The sequence below is a fragment of the Amblyraja radiata genome, chromosome 28, assembly GCF_010909765.2.
Source record: "Amblyraja radiata isolate CabotCenter1 chromosome 28, sAmbRad1.1.pri, whole genome shotgun sequence".
NCBI lineage: Eukaryota > Metazoa > Chordata > Chondrichthyes > Rajiformes > Rajidae > Amblyraja > Amblyraja radiata.
Genome location: NC_045983.1, coordinates 21,116,090 through 21,144,048, shown reverse-complemented (window position 1 = coordinate 21,144,048; position 27,959 = coordinate 21,116,090). Strand labels below are relative to the sequence as shown.

Sequence of the window (27,959 nt, the reverse complement as noted above, 5' to 3'; positions counted from 1 at the left end):
AATTTACTCCCTCTTTATCATCCCCCCCACTGAAAGTTTTGACCTTGCCGGCATGCACTTTGGTGCAAGTCACTCTGTGTCTGGAACTTCATTAGACATGAAAATCACATCCGTAAAAGAAGCACGTTCAAAAATAGAAACTTTACTGCCAGCTGTACAGCACTCGTTTCAATTTGCAACTCCTCAGGAGACAAAGCATTCCATATTCACACCCAGTAAGTCTTAAAACACTTTTTTTGATATTGCTCGATAAGTGGCAAGGAATATTAATGACATTTAAGTGCCACCAGGTGGGACAGAGTAAAAAATGCTGGCATTCAGAAGAAAATGGGTAATCTTGCACAGAAATAACCCAGACGTTGTCATATTTATCAGGCAACTATGAAGACAAATTACTTTAGTAATTACTGGAGAGGGTTTGCAGTAAAACAATAATGAAATGTGACAGCATTTTCATGAGGCTTTGGTGCAATCAAACGTTGATTGTTGTGTGGTTTTGTTAACTCATTAAGGAAGGATATGTTTGCTGTACAATAATGCAACTAAGAGTTCATGGGATTCCCTGCAGTGATGAAACAGCAATACTAGAAAACAAAAGTGACACTTGTCTTCTCTGGAATTTACGTGGACAAAAAATGTTATATTTGATCACGTAGTTGTTGACAGGCTGATACCTGCCAAGGGTCTAGAACTTTAGTCAGAGCCTGAGAGTAAGGGTCACTTATTTGGAGCCAATGGAAAGAAGTCTTCACTCAAAGATTACGATCGTCGTAATTCTCCATCATTAAGTAGATTCAAGCCTGAGATTGATAGCTTTTTGAACCTTAAGGGAATGAAGGAATATGGCGATAGTGTAGAAATGTGGATTTATGTTGGAACATCTTACAGTCTTGGTCGGTTGAGTAGCCAGTTCCCAATCCTATTTCTTATGGTAGTAAGAGGCTCTTGTGAAGTACTGAATGAATCCCAGATTAGCAGATACACCATTTTTCTGATTAATGCTAAACCAAGGTCTTGTCTACCCTTTAATGGATTCTGAAACAAAAGGTATTCAATCAATAAGTTTGAGTAGCTCCCCCCAATTGCACAGGGTTCATTCTTCCACCAACATCACCAAAACAGACAATCAGATCCCGATCTTTGTGTGTGTTTCTGACAGTGTCCAGTTTTCACACAGTCCAGATTTTGATCGGAGTCTCTTGCCCAGAGTAGGTGAATTGAGGACCAGAGGACATACGTTTAAGGTGAAGGGGAAAAGATTTAATAAGAATCTGAGAGGTAACTTTTTCACACAAAACGTGGTGGATGTATCGAACAAGCTGCCAAATGAGGTAGCTGAGGCAGGGTCTATCCTAACATTTAATATGCAGTTAAACAGGTCCATGTATAGTAGACACAAAATGCTGGAGTAACTCAGCGGGACAGGCAGCATCTCTGGAAAGAGGGAATGGGTGACGTTTCGGGTCGAGACCCTTCTTCAGACTCCTATGTCCATGGATAGGACATGTTTAGAGGGATATGGACCAAATGCTGGCAGGTGAGACAAGTGTGCTGGGACATGTTGGCCGGTGTGGGCAAGTGGGCCGAAGGGCCTGTTTCCACACCAGGCGCTGCGTCTGCGGCTCACCTGCAGTCTGTCTGTCTTTCTTCCTTCTTTGTCTTATAGTTAATGTTAGATGTATGTAATAGTCAATTTTTAGTTGTGTATTATGTTGGGGGTGGTGGGGGAAACTTGTCTTTAATCTCTTTCTTCAATGGAGGTGCAACTTTTTTTCGTGTCATATCACCGTCCGCGCTGCGGACTAACAACGAGGAGCTGGGCGGCCTCCAGCTGGGATCGACATTGAGGGCTCCGGTCGCAGAGCTTGTGGACTCGCAGTGCAGGCTGACTTTCGGAGTCTGTGGTGGCGCTGCGATTGCGGCTGCCACTCGACTTTCCGAGGCTTCGGAGGATCCTTGGTTGGAGAGTGACTTTTCGGGAGCTCCAGTCACAGCAGCTTCATCTGCCCCAAATCGCAAGGCTTGAATCAGCCCGTTCGCAGGACCTTTCATTACCCGGCGCGGCTTGGCCGCGGGATCATCCATCGCCCAGCAGGGGCTTCAATATCAGGAGCCTCGATCGCCTCAATGCAGCAGTTTGACTGTCTGACTGCAGGAGAAGAAGCAAGGAAGAAATAAGACTTTTTTTACCTTCCATCACAGTGAGGAGGTGCCTGGAGGAGAGTCACTGTGATGGATGTTTATATTAAATTTATGTAATTGTGTGTTTTGTTTGCTTTTTATTGTTATGACTGTATGATAACAACATTTCGTTCAAATTTTTTGAATGACAAATAAATTCAATTCAATTTGATTCAATATCACTCTATGACTCCAGAAACCGGGCACAGTCCTGCATGATTCATGATCAGCTACATCTTGACTGAAAAATCGTCCTTTCTCTGGGTTGGATGTTAGATCACCTATTAATTACACGCTTGCCATCAAGGACACCCATTATAGTCTGCATCTCAAGTCTAGAAGATGCAGAGCTGCTTCTGTACTGTTCTGCAATGTGTATGAGCATAAACAAACATAAGAGAAATACAATTCAGCCCATGAAACGTTATTTTCCTGATTTGTCTCTGTAGAAAAAATTCAAACCCCTTTTATGCTGAACCAATAATGTCTATTAAGAAATCAACATTAGAGTGCTCGGTTTAAACATTCATAGGCTACAATTACCCAATTCTAATAGCATGATTATTTGCAGCCAGGGAGGAGTGAAGAGACTGTAGTTAATAGCCACGATAACTTTCAGTAATGCAAGCCATACACAGTCACATGGAAACGTAAGCAGTGCAAGTGTTGAACTGTTGTATAGATCTGTGGAACCCTGACCAGACAGCATCAGGTTACTAATCAATTCCTGAAGCAACGTTAGATCACAGTACATATGGAGTCACTGTGGCTTTGTATAAGCAGCAGCCCCAGCCTCTAGTGTTCACACAACTGCTCCTTGTATATTCCTGCCTGTAGCTGCCCTCAAAGCTCCTCTTCCTGATGCCAAGAACGGGACCATTCTTGCACAGTGAGCTTTTGAGGATGTAATAATAGATATTCAAGAACGCAAACTAAATCTCTGGATGACTAAGAACACTGACATCAATGTAGATTTTCCACTTAAATTGTATGCAAATTTCTCTTAAATCAAATTTCGGTCACAGTTTTAAAACCAATCCTTCCCAAAATTACTGAATGAAGTCAGGGCTGGGAACCTTAAACAATTTCTAGTGATATTATTGAAACCTGCTCTGAAAACACAACTGAAGTTCCCACCTGCATTAGCCAGGGGAGTTGAATACAATTCTGAAATGGCTGGACAAAGTCACACACGCTACAAGCCAAATAGTTAATGCTTGTCACACTGGTAAATCCTCAGATCTCACCTTTTTTGTCAGCCAGGTACTTTGTATGCCCATTCTGTAGTCTGCTGAGGGAATCCTGTGTAGCTTGAGCTCTTGTTATGAGATAATCTGTAAAACAAAATTAGAAGCATTTAGGATTGGTGCAAATGTGTAATTTTCTCTCCCAGATTGGAGTAAAGCTTTCAACAGGTGATCCCTGGTTCTAAATACTGCCATGAGATGAAATATCTTCACATCCACATCTTCTACATTTCATTCAAGGCCCACTTACACTTCTAAATGCTTACAATAGAAGCCTAGCCTACACAATCATTCCTCATATAAAAATTTGGCCATTCCAGGCATTGATCCAGAAAAAGTTCTCTGTGCTGCTTCAAACACAATGTACTAACGCATAGTGAAATGATCTGCCCAAAATGTTCACATCTCTTCCCAGATTCTTAATATGTAAAAGTTATTTAGTTTTCAAGCCTTACAGTAAATCATCTTCAATACTACTTAACACTCTATTATTTAGAACCAACAACAAAGTATATTTGGTTCAAATTCAGGCCAGCCTCTGACTTTCAGTGTTTACCTGCAGAACTGGTGCAGCCAAAATGAAGTGGGTCCTCCAACCTATTCAGAGCATCCTGAATGATTCCCTCCGCTTCCTCGACTGCAGAGCGCAGAAGAGCAAACTGTTCATCGAGCAGCTGCTTCTCCAGAGCTTGCTCATGGCTCTCCTAAAGAAGGCAGGTACATAAACCTTGCATGACTAAAGCCCAGTTGCACCGCGCATCCAAACACACACACAAAGCCCAGTTACATAGTGCATCCGAAAGACACGGTTGGCACAGTTACCCAGCACAACCCGCCAGTTACACAGCATAGCCCTAACACACAGCCAGCCCAGTTACACAGCCCACCCCAAGCCCTGTTGCAGCGTAACCAATTGACACTGTGCCCAGCAGCATGAGCAGACTGTAGGGAGACACACAACGGAAGAACCATGCGGAAGCTCACACCAGTACACATACAAGCTTACACCTTACTAGCACATTATGTGCAGATAATATTCTTCAAGTAGACATTAAAAGGAGTCTCCTCAACCTCACAATTGTGGTGGATGTTGAAAAATCATGTCCTTTATCTGTGCAGCTTGATTGTAATCATGTAGGTTCGTCTTTGATAGGATAGCACGCAAACAAAAGCTTTTCACTGTACCTTGGTACACGTGACAATAATAAACTAAACAAAAAAGAGTGCATTCTTGCCCAAAGCCACGACATTCATCTCAGTCTATTTAATCAGCAGGTGTGGTAAGATATTTAAATGCCAAATTCAACTTGATTCCTGAGTTTTGACCAGATAAACTTCTCTTGTACCTTTTCATTCAGCTGATTTTGCAGCCCCTCGACCGTTCGATTCGTGCTGTCCTTCTCCGCAGTCAGGGCCTCCTTCGCCTGCTCCAGCTCGCCCCGCAGCAGAGTTAATGTGCTCTCCTTCTCATCCACAGCCTGACTCAGAGCCGTCTTCTCTGACGCCAGCGATTCAATGGTTGATACCATCACAGTGCTCGTCTGATGGGGGGGAAGTCAGACACACAGGACACTAATTAATGAAGCATCTCAGATTTACTGAGGGAATTTCTTCTCTGTCTTAATATGATCAATTTCTGTCCGGTGAATGTTTTTAGCACTTTCTATATTCATGATATGAGCAGATAATTGCCAAAAATTATCATTTATCTGTTTTATAAAGTTTACTGATACTCAGAATTTAACTCAAGTTTACATGACGCTTGCTCTGGCCTCACGTTTTGCATTAAATCTTTAGTCCAGCATGAACCTTCGTTCTCCCTGCCTCACGCCCAGGAATCACTCTTCTTCCCAATCTGAAGGCAAGTTTTACTCCAAAACAGATTGTTGTAGCAACACGAAAGCTAGTTTCATTCTCGATTAAGCAAATATCGCCCTTATTGTGGAAACTGGTGATATCAACCTCAGCAGCAGGGTGTCCAGAATCAGTTCAGATCCACGAGGATCAGGGCAATTGTCTCGTGGTATCTGTTGTCACAACACAGAATGATTCACCACACACGTCCTCCTGCAATCTGAATACAGCACAGCACCATTGGTTGAAGATACACACATGACGTGATTGTGCTGGAGATAGTAAGGATGAGATTGTGCTGGAAAGTGTGAGGAGGACATTAACCGGGACGGTGTCTGTATTGGTGGACTTTAGTTACGAGGCGAGATTAGATAGTCTGGGATTGCAGTGAAGGAGGATGAGGAGCATAAGCATCTAAGGTAATGAAAGACAAGGTTAAGGTAGATAGTCAATTTTGTTTTTACCAATAGTAGAGATACCTAAAACAAGAGGGCATAGATTTAAGGTTAGAGGTAGAAGAATTAAAGGGGAATGAATGAGTTAGAGGATCTGAGGGTTAAATTTTCTTTGTACTGAAAATAGTAAGGTTAAACGAGAACTTACCAGTTTGAAGTTTGATCTTGATTTTATGAGGAGTTACGATGAGCGAATACGTGAAGAAGGGCCGTCCGTCTGCGTGCGCGTCAATCTTCAAAGCAGCGGTGTTAAATCACAGATAACAAAGAAGACCTGAGAATAGTAAGATTGTGAAAAAACTAGAACTTCCATATGACCTTGATAATATGAAGGTGGGAGCGGTGGGCACGTAATCGCTCATCGTAACTCCTCATAAAATCAAGATCAAACTTCAAACTGGTAAGTTCTCGTTTAATCTTACTATTTTACTTCGGAGTCACGCGAGTGACTACGTGAAGATTTCAAAGCTCTGTGATTTTACGCCGGTTACGAATTCAGGCGTCACTCACTGAATGGATTGACCATGGATGAGAGTATTATTAAAGCATTCAGACATAACGTAGTTAGTAACGACACTGATGATTTAAAATAAGGAAAAATAACTGTTTTATTTGCTTCCCCTCCAAACCTGTGGGAAAACTAGGTAACAGAACTTAAGATGGCACGAGCAAATACCCCTGGTCCGATTATGGGTTTGTTATAAAACCGCTGGAACGTTCTTTCGTTCACCCATCCTGCAGCTGCTAGGATGTCATCAAGGGGCACGTCCATCGTTCTTGCTGCCGACGTAGATGCAGCCCTGGTGGAGTGAGATTTAAAGATATGAGTATTTATTCCCACTACCACCATTACCTCCTTTAACCATCTGGAGATAGTTTGTGTCAACACCTTTCGGTGTGGTTTCTTGTGGCTGATGAGGACCGATTGTTCTGAGCCTCTGAGGTTCTCCGTGACTCTCAGGTAGTGGTGTAAATGTCTTACCACACACAATTGTTGGTCCTCTGGATATGCCAGGAACTGGATCTTCATCCCTGGCATTCCTGGCCTGCTCTGTTTGATCAGGTCCTTAACAACGAATGTTATGTTATTCGTGTTGCTGGTCATGTAGTCCAGTCGTAGTTTTTGTAGTGTCTGGACTCTTTGGGCTGTTATTAGCGCCATCAGCATAACCACTTTCAATGTTAGTTTAGACAAAGATAAGGCCGTTGGCTATCTCCACTGACGAAGTAAGGTCAGTACCATGCTCACATCCCATGTGTCCGTGTACCTAGGCCTTGGGGGTATCGAATTGTAAATTGCCTTCATGAACTTTATTACGAAGGGGTGCGTTCCTATCGGCCCGTGCCCTGCCTCCAGTGTCAGATAGGAGGATAGTGCACATCTGGCACTGTTGATTGCGCTATAACTTAATTTATAGTCATAGTACAGGGCTGATAGGAACTCCAAGACATCCGTTATCTGAACTGTGTTGCATGCTATATCGTTTGCATGGCAGAAAGCTTCCCACTTCTTAATATAAGTGGCGTACTGTTTTTTGGTACTGTCCCTCCATGCCTTTGTGATGACATCCACAGTTCGTTCGGATAATCCAATGTCTTGAAATGACCTCCTCAGAATCTGCAAACCAACAAATCAATCCGGTCAGAAAGTGGATGGCTGCTCCCTGAAACTGGGTTTACTAGGAGATCTCTCCTCTTAGGTACAACCATTAATGGCTGGACTATGATCCCCAGTATTTTCGGGAACCAGGCTTGTGTAGGCCAATCTGGTACTACTAAAATGCCTGTGGCTTTGTTCTGCTTGATTTTAGTCAAGCATCGGTTTATGAGGCAGAATGGTGGGAATGCATAAATATACATTCCTCCCCAGTTTAGGGAAAAGGCATCCACTGACTCTGCTCCTGGGTCTGGCTCCCAGGACACATATCTGGGTAATTGATGGTTTAATCTAGATGCAAACAGATCCAAATCTGGAGTGCCAAATCGTATAGTTATTTCATTGAATACCGTACGATTCAACATCCATTCTATATTATCATTAAACATTCGTGACCTTGCATCTGTCACCGTGTTATATCTTCCTGGTAGATATACTGCCGTGACCCAAATATCCCTCTCGATGCACCAGTGCCAAATGAGGTTAGATAATCTGTCACAGGATACAGATTTTACACCACCCATGTGATTGATATATGCTACCGCAGTAGTGTTATCAATCTGAATTTGAACATGCACATGTTGCATGTTGTTACAGAGAGACTTGAGTCCATATTGTGCCCCCAACAATTCTAGGTAATTGATTCCATATAGTTGGAGGATAGTTGACTCTTGCTCATTCCATCTGCCTCCACAGCTCCTGACTGTGTTTATGGCTCCCCATCCTAAACCGCTTGCGTCGGTTTGGAGAAACACTGATGGGCTCTCAAGTAAGATTTTTCTTGAGCTGAGTCTTATGTTTGCCATCCACCATTGTAGTTCAATAATGGCTTCAGCTGGTAACCGCATTGATTTGCCAAACTGACCTGCATGCAATTTCAATGCTCGTTCCTTTGCCCGCTGTAAATGCTGGTAATGCAAAGGTCCGTAGCGTACTGCAGGAAAGGCAGCTACCAATTTGCCAATAGCACTTGCTGTTTGTCTGATAGTTGGTTTGTGTTTTTCTATCAGATCATTGCAGGCTTTCCTCAAGTCTTTTTGTTTGCCTTTAGGCAAAGTCACCAACATGGTTACTGTATTGATAGTAAATCCTAGATAATCAATTACCTTGGTAGGAGTTAATTTTGATTTTACTGGATGGATTAGGAACCCACGTTTTTCAAACAGAGTTTTGGTTGCCTTGACTGTTGCTTCCGTCAATTCTTTGGTAACTCCAAAGATGAAAATGTCATCCAAATATGCCATGACTATGTGATTTTGAGATCTTAGCAGCCCCAGAATTTGTTTCAGTAATTTGGTAAACAGTCTAGGGGCTGATGTCAATCCATTTGGCAGAGCCTTGTATTGCCATTATTGACCCATCCAGGTAAACTTCAAATATCTCCTATACTCTTTGTGAATAGACACCGAATAGTATGCATCTTTTAGGTCGATGCATGCCATATAGCCATTTTTGGAAACCAACTGAGTTGCTGTTCCAAAATTGTCCATTTTAAAGTGTTTGTATTGCACATATGTATTGAGTTCCGTAAGATCCAAAATAATACGGATCCCTCCATCTTTTTTCTCTTTTGGAAAAATATAGGATATAAATTGGTGAGGTTCTGTGTATGACCTCTCAATAACATTATTGTCAGATAGCGTTTCAATTTCTTTTTGTATATCCATTGTCTCTTTTTGGGAAAAGACATATGTGCGAGTATTAGAATGTGTTGGTGGTGGTGATAAATTTAAATTGAACTCAATTTTGAATCCTTCTATACTGTGCAGTATGAATGGATCCTTAGTAACCCAACACCATTATTTTAAGAAGTATTTCAACCTTCCCCCCACCTGTGTGAGGTTCGTTTGGTATGTTCCCTGAGGAACTGGTTTGACTTACCTCTGTTGTTACTGGCGGCGTGGTGCTGGCTTTCGTCCGCGAGGTTTGGGGAGCAGAGCTGGTGGTTGCTCTCTCCTCATCCTCGCTGTCGGCCTGCTGGGGCCTGCCCCTAAAAAAGACCTTGTCTCAGGGGTGAATCTTCCTCCGGTGCCTGGCTCTCTAGGTGTAAAACGCCGAGAGCTGCAGGGGTGGAATCTCGTGGATGGGCCCCTGGGTGTGGGCTGACCTCTTGTTATGAGGCGCACGGTTTTTGCCTCATCATCCAGGTCCCGTACCTGTCTAGACAGGTCTTCCCCAAACAGGTAGTTTGCAGGCTGGGTGTCACTAGCTTTGCAAAGAGCTGCAAACTTCGAATTTATTGCCGGTTTTATTGCCTCTTTCCGAATGCAGTTTATTTCGAAACGGGCATTACATAGCAGTGCCATGGTATCCTGCTCCCGGTCAGTGAGGAGGCCTCCTGCAAACAAAGCGATTCCAGACCCCAGCAGCTTTAACACTTTTTGGAACTTCAGTTCCTGGTTCCTGATTATGGGACCTATTTGCCCCCAAATTATGCGGTTCACCGCTTGTACCTTGAGGGAAGCACAGTTAGATGGTGGGGGGTACCTGTTTAGGGTTTCTTCCATGACAAGATCCTTGAGTTGATGAGACGCCAAGTAGTTGATGTTACTTGCTAGGTCTTCATCCAAGGGTGCTCCCAGTGATGTGGAGATCGCAAATGTAGTTGATTGTAGAGGTACTTCCTCCAATCTCCCCTGGGAGTGTTCCCCCCCCCTGTGCTTCCAAACTCTGAATCCGGGTAATCCCCGTATGTACTTCCCCCTTCCATGGGAAAGACATATTGCTGCCCAGAGTATGAAGCTGCTGGCACGGTCTGTAGAAGGGACTCGTGCTGATAATGCTCCTTTCTCCGGAGTTTATCATTGTGGAGCAGCTTCTCCACCAGCTGCTCCATGCGGGAGAGTCGTCCTCGGACGCTTCCCGATGAGGGAGGGTATCCCTCTTCCCCGGACTCATCCGAGTCTACGGGTCTGGTAGACTTATGGGTGGCTTTACGTACCGCCGGGACCACCACGGTGCTTTTCTCCTGCACCAAGTCTGCTGCTGCCGGTTCTAACGCCGGCGGCAATGTCGGCGAGAATGAGCGTCGTCCGCTACCGGGAATGCTGCGGTCTTCGGCAGCCGGTTTCCCCGCGGACCTTCTCTTCGACATTTTTTGGGGCTCTGAAAGAAAAATACTTCTTTAGCCCGAACAGAAAGCGCAGGGTAAGTGGTTCAACTTTTCTTACCAGCCGCCTTTTTAAAATCCCAACGGCTGGGAAGACGCAGTGCCTCTCCCGTCCGTTGCGCGCGTTGCTTTCAGACGTAATGACGCTCACGCAGATGGACGGCCCTTCTGCACGTAGTCACTCACGTGACTCCGAAGTAAAATATATGATCACAACGTTTAAGAGATGTTTAGACTGACACTTTAATGGGCAAGACATAGAAGGATACTGTCCTGGTGCAGGCAAACCATATTTGTGTGGATAGGGAGAAAAGTTGACAGATGTGGTGGGCTTAAGGGCCCATTTCTGTGCTTTAACACATTATGCAATAGAAGCAAAAGGCTGTTTCCTGTCCTGAGCATCACATTATACACATTCTTCAGATTGCAAAGACTAGGGAAATGAAGAGGGTTGTAGTCTGCACGTGACTTTGTATATCTCTTAAAGCTCTGTTGTACAATGGGAGCAGGTCTTTAGTCCAGTCACCCAGTTGACTCAGTATTGGGGGTTTAAAATTAAACAAATAAGAAGGACACTGGAACAATCAGTGCTGCTATGTTGAAGCCCAACACCTGACCATATATAGAGTGGGGATTGGATTGATGCATTTTATTACATCAGGACATTCAACCAAGGAGAGCAACAAATTCTCACTGAATGTCCTCCCCTCAATCCATGGACACTTTAGATGCAGGGAATGTTGTGATCAGGAGCACCAAACCTCATTGTTTTTATCCTCCTTCTAGCCAGGAAATTCAGATGACGTGCAGCCTCAAGTATCTGCTCCAAGTAAGCTCTGGATCCAACTTTGAATCCTCTGGTTTACAATACTCATTTTCACAGAACCAGCACATGAATCATTTTAAATGTTATTGTCCAGTAAAATCGCACATGCAAGCCAAGCTAATGGAGCAGGGGTTCCAGACCCCACCCTCTAACTTGGAAAGAAAGTAATTCCCAAACAATCTCACCTGTTTAGAGTCCTCGTGGGTGCTTTTCAAAGATAGAACTTCTGCGTTCCTGGATTGCAGCTCTTCCTGTAGAGCGTCTAATTTGTGAGTCTGCTCCTGTTCCTGTTGTTTCAGGAAAGATAAATTCATAATTTTTAATGACAGAGACACCAAACTGCCTGTTATTTTATTTATTTTAATGGACTTCACAAACTGCTAACAATAAAATCTTCATCACAAAGAAAAGAAAATCAACAATTGAATTTCTCCCCACAATTGCCTTCGAATTAACCCTTTATCCACCAAATATGCCCAAGACTGGTGAACACTTACCAAACACTTGCTGCTCCATGGCCCCTTTTAAATGTACATTTACAGCAAGAACAAAGAGACCAAATACCGATTCTTGTGAATTCTGCTGGTAACAACTTTCCAATCACTTCCGACAACCACTACCTACTGTTTCCTGCATCTGAGCCAGCTTTGCCACATTTGGGTCCCATTTTTTATTGAAGCAGCGAGCTAATTGTGTCCTGTCAAATATATTGCTAAAATCCATGATGGCTTCATCAAAAAAAACTGCTCTTATTAATCAGGGTGCCAAACATAAGATTCATCGCAAATAGGTCATTTTGAGTGAAATCTTGTTTGGCTTTCATTTACCTGCACATGACGGTGTAATTGAAAAGGCAAAATTGATGATCCACATCAATTTCCAGCAACGTTACTGAAAGTGTCAGTGTGTCTACCTGAAACAGGGGCAGGATTAGGTTTGACTGTAAAATTCTGTAGACAGGTAGCTGCTTACACATGGACAAATTGCATTAATATACCATCTTTGATATATTAAGATCCCAAGCGGTATTGCAAGAACAATTGCAAACAAAAAAGTGATACTACAGTTCAGTTCAGTTTGACAATTTAGTTTCAGTTTAGTTAGTTTATTGTCACATGTACCGAGGTACAGTGAAAAGCAATAAATTATAAAAAATTTAGAAGGAATTTTAAGGACTATCTTGAGGGATTGAGAGGAAGATAGATATTAGGAAGGCTGAGGTAGAGGACACTAAGAGGGGGACGTGAAAGAGAGGAAAGAAACACATTATTAATAAGCCCAAACAAATCATATAAGATTCGTGATTAGGCATGCACTGAAACAGACTGGAATTATTGCTCCAACTTTCAGCGTTCCGGAAAGGAATTAAAGGTAGATACAAATTGCTGGAGTAACTCAGGCAACATCTCTGGAGGGAAGGAATAGGTTACGTTTCGGGTCGAGACCCTTCTTCAGACTACTGTCAGGGGAGTGGGCAGGTCAGAGATAGAATTAAGTCGGAGGCAGTAAGTCTGGTGGAACAACTGGGGAGGTGGACGGGACGGAGAGAGGGAAAGCAAGGGCTATTTGAAGTTAGATAAGTCAATGGTCATACTGCTGTGGTGTAAGCGAAATATGAGGTGCTGTTCCTCCAATTTGCTCTGGGCCTCACTCTGACAATGGAGGAGGTCTAGGACAGAAAGGTCAGTGTGGGAATGGGAGGGGGAGTTAAAGTGCTGAGGTGTTCAGCTAAACGATCGCCGAGCCTGCGCTTGGTCTCGCCGATACAGAGGAGTTGACACTTGGAACAGTGGATACAGTAGATGAGGTTGGAGGAGGTGCAAGTGGAACTCTGCCTCACCTGGAAAGGCTGTCGGGGTCCTTGGATGGAGTCGAGGGGGAAAGGAATTTCTGATTTATGGTAAATGCTGAACTCACTTTCTGCTCCATGCTGTCTTTCAGCTGCTGCACTGTTTCCTCCAGCTCCTTCTTCATCTGTTCCATGTCTTCCTGCGTCTGACGAAACAAAGTCATTTGTTTCATGACCTCTGCGTTCTGTAAAAATGACAGTAGTGGTTGTCAGTCAGGAGAATAGGTGGATGAGCAGTGTCAAGTTTCCATGACACATAGAAGACATTGAAAGCACGACTCGGGCCATTGACTCTAACAAGCAGCTTCCGAAAACTTTCAGAGCTTCAGTAATTATCACTTATGTGAGGTGTTTAACGATCATAGTGTATCTGCTACTACTTATTGAACCCCTCCCTTTCTCTCCATCTTGAGTTCCCTCTTTATAAAAACCATGAATTATGCTAGAACATTTACTGAACTATACAACAATTTAGCTTAACATCTATATTCCATTTATCTTTGCCAGTCATGGTTAAGAACAAATCTGAATGACAAAATGTTGCATTCTTTTTTTTTTTTAAAGCCACTTTAACAGATTCTGTTAAATGTGTTGTCGCTGCTAAATCTAGAAATGATCTCTGCATCTCTGGAAACACCTCATTACAAAACTTATCACGTTTGCAGATATTAATCCTGCTCTTCAATAATCTAGTGAGTCAAGGTACCAAACAATGGGAACTGAACCAGGAGTTGATGAATTACAACTGTAACCCTTGGTCTTCCTTATTGTGCAAAATGTGGGGCTGCTGTTTTACATGCAAGCACCAATGCTGAGAGAAAACAATGTCGCACTTTCTGCTCTAGTTTTAGGTTTTCTACTACACTCCAGGGGCAACAAGCAGAAAGGTTGCTAATTTTTAGTTAGTTTAGATTAGAGATACAGCGTTGAAACAGGCCCTTCGGCCAACCGAGTCTGCACTGATCAGCAATCCCCGCACACCAACACTACCCTACACACACTAGGCACAATTTTATATTCATGCCAAGCCAATTAACCTACAAACCTGTACGTCTTTGGAGTGTGGGAGGAAACCGAAAATCTCGGAGAAAAACCCACGTGGTCACGGGGAGAAAGTACCAATGTACAACAGCACCCATGTTCGGGATTGAACCCGGGTCTCTGGCGCTATAAACATTGTAAGGCAGCAATTCTACCGCTGAGCCACCATGTCGCCCCAAATAAAAGTTGATACTGTTGAAAGTACACAGAGATTTTATAAATATATTCAAGGAAAAAGAGTAATTAGGAAGAGAATAGGGTTCCTCAAAACACCAAAGTGGACATCCAGGGGGAAACTGCAGCAGATGGGCGAGGTCCTCAATAAATCTTTTCTCTAATTTTACCATTGAGAAAGACATGAACTAAGGAACTCAGGAAGGCTAATGGGGATATCTTAGAGACAGTCAGCATTACAGCAAAGGAAGTGCTAGACATCTTAAAACATATAAAACATATGACCTGGCCAGTGAAATTCCTCGTATGTTGCAAAACATACTTGGCGAATAAAATCTGATTCTGATTCTGATAATAACAACATTTAAAAGACATTTCGACAGGTCCATGGATAAAGAAAGGTTTCGAGGGATATGTGTCAAACATCGGCAAATGGGACTAGCTTATATGGGCATTTTGGTAGGCATGGACGAATTGAGCCAAAGGGCCTGGTATCATTTGGTATGGCTTTATGACTTAGCAGGTCAGGCAGCATCACCAGAAAGAGAAACAAGTCAATATTTAAGGCAATGACAATTGTTGAATAGCAATAAAATCATGACCAATCCTGGATTTTATTTTCTGGGCTATAAAATTGACCTCCAAATGAAGGTCCCAATCAGGTGTCATACTGATGGACTCATCTGAGATTTGTGTACATTAAACTATTGGGTGAGTCTTATATCCAAATGATGAATGCATATTTCACACTAAATGTAAACAGAAAACTGCATGCACCCTCACTCCAACTCTAATAAAACTAAACTATACAAAATACTATTAGGTCAGGCAGAGCCTGTGGAGACAAAAGGACAACTGATGAAGGCAATCAACCTGAAACACTCTTTCCATTGAAAATCAGAGGCCAGAGTGCTCCTGTTTCTTCCAGAAGAGCAGAACATGCTGAAGGGCAGACACAGGTATATCTGACTTCCTGCCCTGCCACTTGACTCACACACTGAGTACAAGCTTATTAAAAAATTGCAGAGGCGGATGCACTTCATACCTGGCTCCTCATCACTGCCTGCAGCCCAGTCACCGTTTGTGTTGTCTTGTCAAACCAACATGGCAATAACACAGGCAGTGCATTGAGAACTACATGGCCAATAAATGTTCACACAGGGGTTTGGAGTGACAGTGACCATGTGGTAGGCACCAGGGACCAGTGTGAACTGGTCCATTTACTGAATTCTGATGAAAAATCATCAACCTGAAACAATAACTGCTTCTATCTCGCATCAGATGTTGCTTGATCTGATGAGTATTTTAAGCATTCACCAACATTGAAACAAGGACAACATGAGCACTTAATTATCAGAACTAATTGAGACATTTTCTGATGACTTGACATTTTCTGCCATTTGATTTGACCTGTCACTTGGTTGACCCGCCATCCAGTGAGGAACAGCGGGGTAACAGCGTAGTTCCCCGTTCTACGCTGTCTCAGAATCTTATTTCTACAAAGTCAGCAGCTTCCTGCAAAGCAGACAGACAAATGGCAAGCACACAGATTGAATGCCATCTCAATGCTATATTTTTCCCATCACTTATCTCTAATGTTCGATCTTGCAGTTATGTTTGATTTTGTGAAAATCCTGTGACACTTATTTTTTAATCCCAAATTTATCACTTTGTTATACCGGGGGTTTTGCCCGTCACACCTGAGAGTGGCAATTTTTCATTGAAAAGTGATGTGTAATGCATTAAAGACAAGTTACTGTCCTCTCTCACCCTGTAAAATCATTAAATTCAGTTTCTCAGCTACATCAGAATATCTTCAGCCATTTAAGCTCAGTTATTAATTTCCTAATTAAATCATTTATTTAATGTTCTCATTCCAGTATCTGCTTGCCATAAGTTCCAACATTATTTAATTAACTGGCTTTGGTATTATTTAATCTATTTAATTTTATGTACTCATGCATTTACTGAATCCCTAATATCCAATTGTACTTAATCTTCCAACAATAATAATTATTTCACTCAAAGGATTTATTCCTACCTCACAGATCTATATGCGGAGTATTAGAATCTCCTGTAATTGCCATCCATCTAATTGCAATGAATTTTGACTTTACTGTACTTTTATCTCAGACAAATATTTGCAGTGCAAACTCCTTTGCAGGTTGTCACGCAATATTTTTGCAGGTTTTCTACAATGAGAAGGTCTGAGAACGAAAGTAATGAAATGCTCAATTATTTAGAGTCAATATTTAGAGCTCTGGTGAGACCACACCTGGAGTACGTGCAGGTTTGGTCCCATTACCTTTAATAAAAGGTAAACTTGTCATAGAGGTAATGCAATAAAACTTTACCTGGGATGGCAGGTTTGCCACATAGAGCTATTGTATAGACAAGACTTGTATTCTCCAGAGCTTAGAAGAATGAGAGATCTCATTGAAACAAAATTCTCACAGGATTTGACAGAGTGAACAGAGTATTCCCTTCGGCTGCGGAACCAAAAGACATTGATGCAGAATGAGGGATAAACCATTTAGTATTGAAATGAGAAATTCCTTCAGAAAAGGATAGAGAATCTTAGGAATTCGCTGGCCTGACAGGTTGTGACACTGACATTAATTTCATTCAAGACAGATGGATAAATCTACTGGATATAAGATGAATGTAAGAATAGTACGGGACAGCGGAGCCGAGGTAGAACAGCAGTGATATTGAAGAATGACAGACAGAGCAGGCTCAAAGGGCCAGTGGTTACACTTGCTCCTAATTTTAATACTCTTTTATCATCTTGTCCTGCCACAAGGACTATAACCTTTCTTCCTTCTTCTCCTACTAAATGGGGGTTTTCCATTCAACAACATTTATAATATTAATCATTTATCTGTGTTGGGAAAAGGGCGCTATTTGTAAATTTAAAAAAGTGAAATTGTGTTTTATGTGAAACATATGTAATACTCAGCGAATACATAGCATCACTCTTCACAACGGAAAGATATATAGGCAGTGACAAGCGAAAGCTGCAACAGTGAAAGTAGCAAGCTAGAACAAACTCAAGGGTGTCAAATGGCCTTTTTCAGAATGGCTAAAGGACTTTGCTATTAATTTTCTAGCATGCTGCCCACCCCATTCACAGTGCTTACTACTGATCAATTTCTGGCACGCTATTATACTCTGCCCCTTAATTCTACTGCTCTCTTAATTTACTTCAGTGTCTCTACCATTCTATTAGTTAATTGATCTGGTGATATAAAAATTGAAACCTCATGGAGTTGCTGACCCATTCTGTAATTAATTTGGGAAAATAGTGTCCAATTACATAGTTAATTCATTGTTTGTCGCAGCAATTTATTCTGTGGCTGATAAATTATTTATTGATTTGAACACAGCTACTTCACTTTTATTTATCGGCCCGACTATTAGTTCCATGAATTAATCTGGTGTGTCCTTGGTCCCAAAATTCAATACAGTTGCATGATTTAATTATACCGGTGTACTGTTTGCACTATAAATTTATAAAATTACTGCTGCCTCCCTATTAGTTTTATTTTAAGTTCAGTCTCAGAAAATGAGTGGAAGGTATCAATCAGGTCCGAATTATCCATGATGATGAAAAGAGTTTTATCAACATTGTTGAAGCTGTACTCATCCAAATTGATGGAGATTATACCATTACGTTCCTGGATTGTACCTTGAAGATACTGGAAAGATTCTCGGAAGTCAGTGTACTCAATCAAGAATCCGCTATGTTTATGTGATGAGCACTATTAAGTTTCTGTTCAATAATGTTTTTGAGGATTTAAGATCATAAATGATAGGAGTAGAATTAGGCCATTTGGCCCATCAAGTCTACTCCACTATTCAATCATGGCCGATTTATCTCTCCCTCCTAACCCCATTCTCCTGCCTTCTCCCCATAACTTCTGACACCCGTACTAATCAAATATGACAGTGAGTAATCTAACATTTGCAATGGCGTCATCCAGCACATGTAAGCACACATTTTAGACATAAATGTAGGAGCTCCAGTAACCAGTAAGTTCCTCTAATTCATAAATATGGCAAATAAATGCATGACAAAGCAGAAAGACATTCAACAAGTTAGAACCAGGCAGAAAAGGAGCATCGACAAAGCACAACGGACAATTTCCACCTCCTCCACTAATGCCACATTTCAAAGTGCTGACATTCTGCTATTCAGTCCACGCAAGAGTGGCAGCTTTTAGTTGGTCACTCAATCGAGGGTTGGTCTTGGCATCATGTTTGTCAGACATTGTGGGCCGAAGGGCCTTTCCTGTGGTGTAACGTACTATGTTCTTGTATAAGCAGGAAATCCATATGGTCCATATTGGAGGAAGTGCATCTCATATTTCGCTTGGGCACCGTACAACCCAATGGTATGACAATTGATTTCTCTAACTTCAAGTAACCATTGCATTTCCTCTCTCCCAATCCCTCCCCCACCCAAGTCACACCAGCTTCTTGTTCTCACCCAGCAAACAGCTAACAATGGCCTGTTTCCTTTATCATCGTGACTTTTTTTGCATATCTTTCATTCAATTGTTCTTTCTCTCTCTACATCGCCGTCTATATCTCTTGTTTCCTTTTCCCCTGACTCTAGTCTGAAGAACGGTCTCGACCCAAAACATCACCCATTCCCTCTCTCCAGAGATGCTGCTTGTCCTGCTGAGTTACTTCAGCATTTTGTGTCTATCTTCGGTTTAAACCAGCATCAGCAGTTCCTTTCCACACAATTCCATAAGGTCGCCTGTTTCATGAAGGAGCCAGCAGAAATTTACATTGATCACTGGATCGCTGTCTCAGTGAGAGCAGGCTGTAGTGCAGAATATAATCATTTTGAAATCTGCTATGAAATTAATGTGCTGCTTGGAAGCAAAAGCGATAGAATAAGACAGGTCTGTTGACTCTGTTACAGCCCACATTAGCATGAAGGATACACAGATCATATTGCCTTGGAGGAAGTGCTTGAAATGCTCACTGATGTTCCAGAATTTTGAGCAATCTCATTGAAATCTTCACAATTCTTTGAGGCGCAGATGCTGTCAACTTGCTTCTCTTTTCGTAGATTTTGCCTGACCTGCTGAGTGTTTCCAGCATTTTCTGCTTCTATTTCAGTGTTCCCAGGTCTGCAGTTATCTAGAATTTCTTCTTCTAATGTATTCCCCCTGTTTGGGCAGCATAGGGTTAAGGATCCTAGTCTCTGGATGAACAGGTCTGCTACTTAATATACAATGTGAAATTTCTTCAATCCTGGGCTGTGAAATTTTGGACATATACATTAGTTGTGGATGTTACGTTGGTTCACAATTGAAATTTATGGATTTTGGACACTAAAGAAATTAAGGGATATGATGGGACCAATGTAGATGAGCCAATGCAGCCACTAGTCTGACTATGACTGTGACTTGAGGTATACATTTGTCCTCCACCCAGCTCCATTTTGAAAATTGTAACCCCTCCACCTTTTTCCAAGTTCGGAGACCCAGGTTCGATCCTGACTGATGGGTATTGCCTGTACGGTGTTTGTACATTCTCCCTGTGACCTGCGTGGGATTTCTCCGGGATCTCCGGTTTCTTACCTTCCAAAGACGTACAGGTTGGGAGGTTAAGTGGCATGATACAAACTGTAAATTGTCCCTAGTGTGTGTAGTATAGTGTAGGTGTGCAGGGATGGTTGGCACGGACTTGGTCGGCCAATGGGCCTGTTTCCACGCTGCATCTCTAAACTAAACATGATTTTCTAAACAGCATTATGGGTGTTCCCCAGCAGATGGCGCTTGAATTGCAGAAATCAAGCAAAACGTTTTGCCTATTTATATTTTATAGAAATGAAATCTTCAAGCAGTTATTCTGAATTATGAACCCAAAATTCAAGAGAGTCAAGAGTCAAGAATGTTTTATTGTCATATGTCAAGGATGGGACAATGACATTTTTACTTGCTGCAGCACAACAGAATATGTGAATATGTAAACATAATACATAACAGGGGAAGAGGAAAAAAAGAAAAAGTGCAATAAATAACAAATATAGTGCAATAATAATAGTCTTTTGTAGTTTAGAGCTCAGAGCTTATTCATTGTTGTGTTTAATAGCCTGATGGCTCTAGGGAAGCAGCTGTTCCTGAACCCGGACGTTACAGTTTTCAGGTCCCTGTACCTTCTTCCTGATGGCAATGGTGAGTTGAGTGTGTGGCCAGGATGGTGTGGGTCCTTGATGATTTTGGCTGCCTTTTTGAGGCAACAACTATGATAGATCCCTTCGACGGTGGGGAGTTCAAATGATGAACTGGTCACTGGTCACAACTTTTTGTAGTCTTTTCCGCTCCTGGACGTTCAAGTTGCTGAGCCAGGCCACGATGCAACCAGTCAGAATGCTCTCTACCGTCCACCTGTAGAAGTTTAGGAGAATCCTCTTCGACATGCCGAATCTCCGTAATCTTCTCAGGAAGTACAGTCGCTGATGTGCTTTTTTTAATAATTGCATCGGTGTGCTGGGTCCAGGAAAGATCTTCGGAAATATGCATGCCCAGGAATTTGAAGTTATTGACACTCTCCACCATCGTCCCATTGATATAAACAGGATTGTGGGTCCTCATCCTTCTCCTATCAAAGTCCTCAATCAGTTCCTTGGTCTTACTGATGTTGAGAGGCAGGTTGTTGTGCTGGCACCATTTGGTCAGTCGGTCGATCTCACTTCTATACTCTGACTTGTCCCATCTGTCCAACCACAGTGGTGTCTTCGGTGAACTTGATGATGGAGTTTGCATTATGCCCGGCTACCCAGTTATGGGTATAGAGTGAGTAAAGCAGGGGGCTGAGCACGCAGCCTTGAGGTTACTGAAGATGAAGTGGTTCCTCCAATTCGAACAGACTGTGGTCTGTGGATGAGGAAGTCGAGGATCCAATTGTAGAGGGATGCGCAGAGGCCCAGTTCCGTGAGCTTGGTAACCAGCTCGGAAGGGATAATGGTATTAAATGCCGAGTATTCACAAAACACTTCATCGGCCTAATATCCACCTCATCCAGATTAGCAGCCATTTCACAAAGCCCATAGATCCCCAGTTTACTGCATCTCCGCCCCAGAGCTGGACATCAATCCCCAACCCAAATTCCAGCTTGTTCAGACTGACTTACATCTAGATGTCCTAGCACAATTTTATTGTGATTTCAATAATCTAATCGTGCCTTTCATGTCATCGCAATTATATATTCATAAGGATTCTATAAAATGTCACTGATTTAAATTTGTTGCACAAATTAGATGAATAGTTATGTTTTATAATCTACGGACCAATCTCCAAAGTTGTATTATTGATAATTTATTCTATTCTTTTTTATCGTGTTTATTTCTCTTCTTTCTGACTATCTATATAAAAAAAATAAACAAATAGAAGCAGAGTTAATATATAATTGATAAATGAGGATGCCTATTACTCTGATAGCTGGAATCCCATCTATTAACAATATGTAATTGATATACTAAATGTGTTTTGATTATGATATGTACATGCTTCTAATAAAAATAGGGGGTGGAACATGTCTTGGTCTGATTGGACTGCTTCAGCTCTGAAGATATGTGAATGCATTTGAACATTGTTCAATCATCAGCAAACATCCCCACCTCTGAACTTGTGATGGAAGGAAGGTCAACAATGGATGAGTTAAAGATAGTTGGATCTCGGCACGATGATGAGGAACTCCTGCAGTCATATCCTGCGCTTGGATAACTAACTGCAATCGCCTTTCCCTGTGTAAGGTCTGAATCCAACTATTGCAGAATTTCCCCTAGATGCCCATTGACATTGTAACAGTTTCAGTAGGATTCTTAAGGCTATGCTCTGTCAAATTCTGCCTAAACTGCCTAAAGGGCAGTTACTCTCACCTGCCCACTGAAATTCCACCCTTTGGGGTTCATATTAAGACCAAGGATGAAATTAAATCTAGAGTCAACTAAACTTGACAAAACAAAAACTGGGCATCAGCAGGCAGGTTATTGGTGAGTAAGTGCCACCAGATGGCATTGTCGATGACGTTTCATTACTACACAAATAATTCTGAGTAGATTGATTGGGCGGTAATTAGTCTGATCGGATTTGGCCTGCTCTTTGTGTACAGGACATACCTGTGCAATTTGCCGCAAGGTTCGTCAAGTCAAGTTTATTGTTATATGCATAAGTACAAGTTAGGTAAATACTAGTGTTGTATAATCTATGCACAATATAACAGACCGCACAATATGTTAATACACCAATTAAAGATCCACAATGAAGTGGCCGGAAACATTAGCTGTGCTGAGCTAGGAGCTTAGCTTTCTCTGGCTTCCAAGAGATAAATTAAAGTGAACCTCCTAAACGTTGTTCAACTAACTTGATGATAAATGTAAGTTCCACCTAGGATTCAGTTCATTGCAGATGTTTATCGAAGCTACTGCTTAGCTGCAAGGCAAAGCTGTGACAAATCAATCACATGGAATGAGGAAGCCTTTCGCAGAGCCACAGATTTAAACATTAAGCGTCTTCTGTCCATCCTACCACTCAAGTCTCTCGTACAGCAAACCTTCCTTAATTTCCTTATGTGCAGGAAGGAACTGCACATGCTGGTTTAAACCAGAGATAGACACAAAAGCTGGAGTACCTCAGCTGGACAGGTAGCATCTTTGAAGAGAAGGAATGGGAGACTTTTTGGATCTGGACCCTTCTTCAGACTTCCTTATCATGTATTCCTTATAATTTCCTTGTCTTGAGCAGCAAATATTACAATATTATCTTTCCAGGAAGGTATAAACATCTTGATCAGTATGGTTGGCTCATTCATGACTTGTTGCACGATCCCGATGACCAACCTTATCAATATTAATCTACTGGAGAATTGATTGACGACATCAGCTTGCACCACCACTAACAGAGATGAGCTTAACAAGTTTTGGCTCCACCTCAGTTCTTACATTTGAACAGCCAAAGTGGATAGTAATAATAAGAAATCCAATGAAAGGGATCCCGATAGATTTTAAAATATGACATGCAAATTAAAATGCAAAGAATTAAAACAAAACATAAAAGTCACCAAGCCCCATTCAGTTGCTTTTCCACTGGATTCAATCATTCTTTGATATTCATTTTGCTTTACCTCCCTTATCAGACTGGTAATTCACTCATCTTCCCTTTCCATGCTGATTCCAGGGAATGTCCTCCCCAGTCACTCTTTGATTAACCAGAGTGTTTCTGGCACTGCAGCCCCACTCTCTGGGATTATCTTCTCATTATTTTCTCATCTACCGTAAAACCCTTTGAAGAATCTTTTCTTTCATCCAAGTCTTGTGTCGCCACGACTCTCTAGTTCCTTTTCCTTTTGTCTGCTCACCGTTCAGTCGTGTTAAGTTACTCAGGTATATTATTCAGTGCCAGGATCTCCATTAAAAGCTGCTGGTGTTCGTTCCTAACTTATCACAATAATGTTGCGGGATGTATAGCGGTTGAGCTAATCAGAAACGAAAGGAATGAGCAATAGTTTGTGAAACAGCTTCCGTTACTTCAGAGCTTCAGAAATAAGTCCATGTACTTTTTACAGTATCACTTGTTCATGTATAGTATCGTCTGCCATATTCTATTTCTTAAATCAGCTGTTCTTAGCATTTTGCTGTTAAAATTAAATCTTGCATTGGCCCTAAATTAATGGCCCAGATTGTGGTAAATGATTTCAAAAGGACCCGTCGGCAGGCTTCACACGCCTTGATGTAAGACGAAAGTCTGATTCAAACTGGACGTCTGGTGCAGGTGCATCTTACAGTCTCCTGCGTTGCTGTCGTTGAGCCCATGAGAGCAGGGTCTGGGCACAGTATCTGGGCTTTAGCCTCACATCAGGGTGAGGATTACCTCCAAATGGTAACCATTCCCGTTTGAAAAAGAATTCCTGTCTTGGCTTACCTTAATTCAATATTTTTTTAATTTGTTACAGTTTCTACTACATTTTAATATAGTTTTTATTGAAACATGTTTGAATGATTGTAATAGTCTCTGACTATAAAAGGCATTTGAAAAATGCCTTTGATAACCTCCAAACCCAATATTTCACATCACTGGTTGGCTCTCAGATTCAAAGGCCAGCTTGTCTGGCTCTCCACATCCGCAAACTAAAGGTCGGAGGATGGGAACAGTAGGTGTTGATCATAAAGGGGCTGGATCCTGGAAAACCTGACTCCATACATCTAATTTAGAGTCAGTCACACAGCATGGAAACAGACCCTTTGGCCCAACTTGTCCACACTGACCAACATGTCCCACCTACACTTGTCCCACCTGCCTGCCTGCGTTTGGCCCATATCCCTCTAAACCTGTCCTATTAATGTACCTGTCTAAATGTTTCTTAAATGGTGCGATAGTACCTAATACCTACATTAACACAGAACATTAAATTAATACATTTCCACAATCTTCATTCAAAGTGATCTCACCACCAGCCATATCTTCCCATCCCCACTGCTTTCCGTAGAGACCATTCTCTCCGCAAATCCTTGGTACACTCATCTTTTCCCACCCAAACCACTCCCTCCCCAGGTACCTTCCCTGCAGATGTAACACTTGCCCCTATGCTCCTTCGCATCCATCCAGGGACCCCAGTAGTCCTTCCAGGTGCGACTGAAATTCACATGCACCTCCTCTAACCTCAGCTGCTGCATTCGGTGCCCACGATGTGCGACCCATTTGTGATTTGTAAGCAATTTAAATCCCCCTTCCATTTCCATACCGACCTTACCATCCTGGATCTCCTCCATTGTCAGAGTGAGTCCATACACAAACTGGGCTGCTTACAACCCAATGCTATGAGCATTGAATCCTTCACTTTTAGGTAACTAATTTACAAATACTCCCCCTCTCTTTTTTCCTCACTCTTCCCTGTATCCCACCTGGATGCACACCCACTTCTTCAATTCCTGCCCCTTCCACCGATTCCTTTCTCTGGTACCACATTTCACACCTCTTTTATCTCCTGGTCTCACATTCTGTCTTTTCATCTGTGGCCTTTGTCCAATTATCTACCAATCATAAACACCCATTACCTATGTCTATCTATCACTTGCCGGGTCTTGTCCCAACCCCACCTTCCAGCTTTCTCCCTCCTAATACAATCAGTCTGAAGAAGGGTCCCAAACCAAAACATCACCTATCCGTATTCTCCAGAGATGCTGCCTAACCTGCTGAGTCACTCCAGCACTTTGTTTTGTTTTGTAAACCAGTATCTGCATTTATGTGTGTCCTCTAAAATAGTGCTTGTCTTTATGCCTTTAAAGAAATACAAATAGAACAGGCAGCCACTGTCTAATTTCTAACAAACATTTAAAAAGAAACAAATAACTTGGGGATGCAGCCATTGAAACTGCTGGGTAAATGTAATGTCTTCAGAAACCTTGTGGTGCTCAATTCTCTCTTTTGTTAAAATCAAACATCTCTACCTAATCCAATACTTCTTCACGCACTTAAAATAGCAAAATATGTTTTACATCAAAGCAGGATTGGTTCCAATGGATGACGTCTGGCATGGTTTACTCAAAACATACAAAGGAACTCTGGAAACTAATTATCATTCAATATTGTACAGCTCCCACAGTGCAATAAAACACATTTGGTCAGTTACGGCATTGTACCACAAGAGCTGATATGCATGGTAAGAGGATACAGAATCTCTTCTAGCTGTAGTACTGGCAAGGCAACAATAAATTCTTTGCTCAAACACAGTAGCTCCTGAGATGGATGGAGGAACTCAAGATCATTTGTTCAAACAAGGACGTTGCCAGTATAAGGCACATGTATACACACTTGAAGATTTAATTGATGGAGTGCATGCCAATGATTTACAGGTCAAAACAAGCAGGGAAAAACATCAAATCCACAATCAGAAGCTCAATGAAAGGCTTTGAAACCTCATATCAAATTGAATCAATTAATTCTGGCCAAGAGTATACCTTGCAATAGATTTGGGGCAGAGAGCTAATTTCAAATACAACAATTGAGGAAGATTTGCATTTAGTACATTTCTAAGCACTTTCCAACAGTAACTGCACATGCCTGTAATGTGGGAAATATTATAAAGTAACCAATTTGCACATAATAAGCTCATACTGACAGACTCAATGATCAGACCATTTGTTTTAGAAATGTAGATGTGAGGGGATAATATTAGCCAGGATTCTGGTCATAATTCCCCTGAACTTCTTGGAAAGTGTATAATGGGAGCCTTTATATCCATCCATAATGGTCAAAGGGACTCAGTTTAAATTCCTCGTCTGACAGCTGTCACCTTCAACACTCCTGCAATGCACTGTGATTCAAATCTCCAGAGTGTGACTTGAACCCACAAACCTATGACTCGTGATCATACTACTCGCAGCAGAATCACAGCTTACACTTATGCAAACCTAGATTGTTTCAAGTCATCACTGAAAGCTCCAAGGATTTAATACAAAATGAAATTACACTTGACTGCACTACAATGAATTACACCATCATTGATCTTCATATTCTGAAGAAACAACTAAAGAGAAATATTGATCAGTCATTTACATCAGTTGGGGCTCATTGCTGCCACCCCACCCCCCTTCTCCACCACCTCACTCTGGTGACTCCAATCCGTTTTGCTAACAGGGAGAATTATGTAACCTATGCACTATGCCATTTTAACTACTGAAGGTTACGGAATACTTAAAATGTCAGGTGCACCATTACTGGTAAACAGACAGGCAGGCCATAAAAAGTTATCAACACCTGTCTTACAGGAGGGCCATATCAGCAAACCAGACACTGCCTTGGTCTACTCACTCGCCTCAGGCTTGCAACCTCAAGTCCCACTCCAGAGACCTGTGTGGAAAGCGTAGCTGAACAAACCTTGCAGCACTCAGTAACTGCCACAAAGCCAGAGGTTTAACACTAAATTGAGGACCCAGCTAACCCTACAGATGGACATGAAGATTCAGGTTGCATTAAAGCAGAAGAGCTCTCCCAATATCCACACCATTAATTACAATTTCATTTCGTACCACCTGAATTACATGGTCTCTGCACTGCAAGGGGATCTTATTGAAACGTATAAGATTATTAAGAGCTTGGATACGCTCGAGGCAGGAAACATGTTCCTGATGTTGGGGGAGTCCAGAACCAGGGACCACTGTTTTAAATAAGGGGTAAGCCATTTAGAATGAAAACGAGGAAACACTTTTTCTCACAGAGAGTTGTGAGTCTGTGGAATTCTCTGCCTCAGAGGGGGTGGAGGCCGGTTCTCTGGATACTTTCAAGAGAGAGAGATAGATAAGGCTCTTAAAGATAGCGGAGTCAGGGGATATGGGGAGAAGGCAGGAGCGGGGTACTGATTGGGGATGATCAGCCATGATCACATTGAATGGCGGTTCTGGCTCGAATGGCCTACTCCTGCACCTATTGTCTATTGCAACAACGACAGCACTCAAAAGGCATTTTGAGGAATCCAAATATTATAAATGACGCAAAATTAATTTAAGGCCAAATGTGCACTCAGAGAACCAATAGTTCTATAGAGCCC

General features: G+C 42.0%; 1 protein-coding gene across 3 annotated transcripts in view; it reads right to left on the bottom strand.

Moving 5' to 3' along the window:
• hip1 (huntingtin interacting protein 1) overlaps window positions 1-27,959 on the bottom strand; it is a 205,782-nt gene that overhangs the window by 24,379 nt on the left and 153,444 nt on the right. For all 3 annotated transcript variants that reach the window (XM_033046044.1, XM_033046043.1, XM_033046045.1), the window contains exons 16-20: window positions 13,247-13,363; window positions 11,515-11,616; window positions 4,775-4,969; window positions 3,985-4,132; window positions 3,429-3,515 (exon numbers count right to left, since the gene is read on the bottom strand). In XM_033046044.1, the coding sequence (XP_032901935.1) occupies window positions 3,429-3,515; window positions 3,985-4,132; window positions 4,775-4,969; window positions 11,515-11,616; window positions 13,247-13,363 (649 nt within the window). The remainder of the gene's footprint in view (window positions 1-3,428; window positions 3,516-3,984; window positions 4,133-4,774; window positions 4,970-11,514; window positions 11,617-13,246; window positions 13,364-27,959) is intronic.